We start from the raw sequence: 3,244 nt of genomic DNA on the forward strand, positions 1-3,244 counted from the left end.
CGCCCAGCACACAGATATCGATTTTGCGGCCACGGGCAAGCAAAGCAAAGCACAGCAAGAATTGTCGTTTTTCCAACCTCCAAAAAGCAAAGGGGGGGGGGAGTGCAGCGAGTGTGTGTACAATGTTAGTACTCCTGCTTTGTTGCGGCCTGAGTGCGGGGCTCCACGGGGGGGCACAGGCGCACAGTCATGCGAGCACGCACATTATTCCCCCGCCGCAATTTGTTTGCGCCCAGCCGCCGCCCCTGCTGCGGCTCAAGGCGGCGGCATCGCCACTGCGGCGACGGCCACGGCCACGGCGAGCAGCACAAAACGACCGCAGCCAAAAGCCGCAGCAGCCGCACTGGCGTCGCTTCCGACGTGCTGCGCCGCCCCGTCAAGTTTCTTCTGCACGGCGCTGATGTTGACGGCTGCCGCCGGTGTCGGGGTGGGCGGCGCAGGCGCATCGGGGGACGCAGCAGCTGCTCCCGCCGTGCCTGCCGCGTCGCTTTCTTTTGCGGCAGCGGCCTCGCCCGGTGAGGGGGCGGCGCCAGCGGGGGGCGGCGAGGCAGCGGCGGAGTGCGCGGCACCGTCAGGCTCCTTCGCGCGCTCCTGCGCCTCAGCAGCCGGCGACGTGCCGGGCGCAACCTCCGCTGCGGCCGCCAGACTGGAAGGATCGACGCCCGCAGTTCCAGAGGGCAACTCTGCAGGCTGTGGCTCGCGTGCCGGAACTTCCTCTTCGTCCTGCCCCTCCTCTGGCCCCGCTGCAGCCCCCTTTTGATCCTCCTCGGCGTCTCCCTTCGCCTCCTCCAACACGGCGCGCGGAATGACGAGGCTGCTGCCGTTGGCGGCGATGGTGCACACCTCAGCGTACCTCGGGCACTTGATCTTGCCGCCGTCCTCGAAATCACTTGACTCCACCTCGATTTCCTTCTCCGCGGGGCACTCGTGCCACGCATCGCTGCCGCTGTACTTCACCTTCACTGCGCCGTCCTCGCACAGCACCTGCGCGCACACGCCCGCGAGTTTCTTGTCACCGGCGTTCGCCTTCACCTGCAGTGTCTCCGCGTCCAGGCACCACGAGCCACTGCCAGTCACCGACCCGGGGAGGGTCGCCGCAGTTGCTTCGGCGCACGCGTTGGACGTTTTCCCATAAGTTGAATGATTAAAATACATTGAAACAACAGGGCACACGTCCCTCTCGTTCAGACTCCCACTCTGCTCAACGATGCTTGCGGTGCACGTCCCGAGGTGGCGGCGGTCAGAGGAGCAGCGGAGCGTCGTTGTGTCGGTGTCGTCGCAGAACATGTGCGGGTACGTGGCGGCGAGGCCATCGATTTCATTGCACTTCTTCTCCAGGAAGCCGCAGCCGGAGTTGTTGCCCCAGCGCATCGGCTCCGCCATGCCCCAATTCACGCGGTAGTAGCCGAGGTCCGCAAACACCGCCAGCGTCAGTGCCGTGTAGTAGCCGGCGCCGACCGTGGGAGCCATCAGCTCGTCCTTCGCGTTGCGTCCCTCCCAGTGAGGCACCTTCGCTTGCACACCCCCAGTGTCGTCCTGCTCCAGCTCCATGCCCTTGAGCGTGCCGCAGCTGAAGTGCGCTGCCGCCCGCGCCATGACCGTGGCCCCCGTCACCAACTTGCGCTTTACTCCACGCACGTGGAGCTCATGGCCCACCATGCCCTTAAGCTGCATTGCCTCGTGGCTGAACCCGAGGGCATGCGCCAGCTCGTGTGCGGCGACGCGGACGCTCCGCGCCAAGTCGGTCATGTACGCCGGGTTGAACTCCATGGCGCCGACGAAAGGGCGCGAGTCATCCAACGTGACGCACGTGGCCGCCCACGCTGGAACATCGTGCCTGAAAGGCCCCGCAGCGGCGTAGAGGACCATGTCGGCATCCGCCACACCCTTTTGTTTGTGCCCAGTTGGAATTGTAAAGTGCTGGCAATTGTCTCCGGGATTTCGCGGCACAACAATGTTCCCAGCCACTGGCTGCACGAGAAGTCGCTCCGCGTGCAGCTTGACGGCCTCAGGGATTATCTTCGTCTTGTACAACTCCTTCTTGGCGTCCGTCAGTACGTCACGGGCCGTGCAAGTGGCCTCTTGCCCCAGGTAGTTCATGCATGCTTCCTCCGCCGCTTTGCAGTACCTCTGCTTCCCCTTCACCCGAGTTTTCTCCTCCAGGTCCTCCGTGAACACCACGATGCGGATGGGCGCCCAGCCCTCGTTGCTCTTTCCTCCTTCCGCCGCTGCTGCTGCGACGGTGTACGCCTGCGCCGCGCCCTGCCCCCTCCGCGGCACCTCGCGCACCACCGCAGCCGCCGCCCGGTCGCTCTTCGGCACCGTGTCACCGAACGCACGGCGGTCCGCAGCGGCGCGGCACCCGCCAGCGCAGTGCATCACGAGCAGCAGCAGCGGGATGAGCACCGCCAGTGGGAGCAAAGGCGTGGGTTGAAGCAGCCGACGAGCCATTTCCCTTCTGCTTCCCTTCCTTCCTTCCTTCCCTGTTGCCCTTGCGGCGTTGGGGACGCCGAACCACCCGGAGAGGTCTGCTGGGGCGCAGAAAAAGGCGTCGGAGTCGAGCACCGAAGAGGAGGGCAGTTCGTGGACAAATGTGCGTCCCTGCGGCGCCGCCAGTGCGGCAGAACTCATTACTTTCTAAGGAATAAAAACGTGCGGGGTTTTCCCTCTCGGTTTTGGGGGGGGGAAAAAAAACACCACAAAAACGTGTGTGCGTGGGCGTCGCGTGGGCCGCAGGGGGGCGGGGCGCCACGGCACTGACGGCCGCTCCGCCGCCGCGGCGACAACAGACGAATCACTCGCGGCCGCACGCCCCGTCACCCCCGCGCCACCGCAGCGGGGAAGAAAAAAAGCGCCGTCGCCGTCGCGGACTGCCGCTGCCTCTTCTAGCGGGAAGGGGGAGGAGGGGGAGAAGGAAACGGGGGCGTGTCGGCGGCAGAGCCGGCAGCGGCGAAGAGCAAAGCAGGGCGCGGAGACACGCAGCGGCAGCGGCAGCGGCGCCGACCCAAAGTGAGCCGCAGCGATTTGCCCCAACGAAAAAAACTTTCACGGGTGGAGGCCCCGCGGGACGCCCAGCAAACAAAGCGGAAAGCAGATAAAACAAAGCGACTTCGGCAGGCGATTCTCTCGCCTCACGTGCCCATCAGCACAAGAGGACCGTGAGTGCGTGAATATATTCACCGCCTGCACGAAGAAAAAAAAGGAAANCGATTGCCGGGTCGCACAGTCACGCATCACGTTTGCG

General features: G+C 65.0%; 1 protein-coding gene across 1 annotated transcript, besides 2 other annotated features; it reads right to left on the reverse strand.

The window, feature by feature from the left end:
• Nucleotides 1-255: 255 nt before the first annotated feature.
• Nucleotides 256-2,631, reverse strand: Tco025E_09664 (surface protease GP63; the record flags this gene model as incomplete). Its single annotated transcript, XM_029376475.1, has 1 exon — nucleotides 256-2,631. The coding sequence occupies one exon, from the start codon at nucleotides 2,629-2,631 to the stop codon at nucleotides 256-258; it is 2,376 nt and encodes a 791-aa protein (XP_029223421.1).
• A 77-nt stretch (nucleotides 2,632-2,708) lies between these two features.
• Nucleotides 2,709-2,748: a sequence feature (G-rich).
• Nucleotides 2,749-2,929: 181 nt separating this feature from the next.
• Nucleotides 2,930-2,998: a microsatellite.
• The last annotated feature ends 246 nt before the right edge of the window (nucleotides 2,999-3,244 follow it).

Source organism: Trypanosoma conorhini (genome assembly GCF_003719485.1).
Source record: "Trypanosoma conorhini strain 025E chromosome Unknown Tco_14.4_contig_01215, whole genome shotgun sequence".
NCBI classification, from domain to species: Eukaryota; Euglenozoa; class Kinetoplastea; order Trypanosomatida; family Trypanosomatidae; genus Trypanosoma; species Trypanosoma conorhini.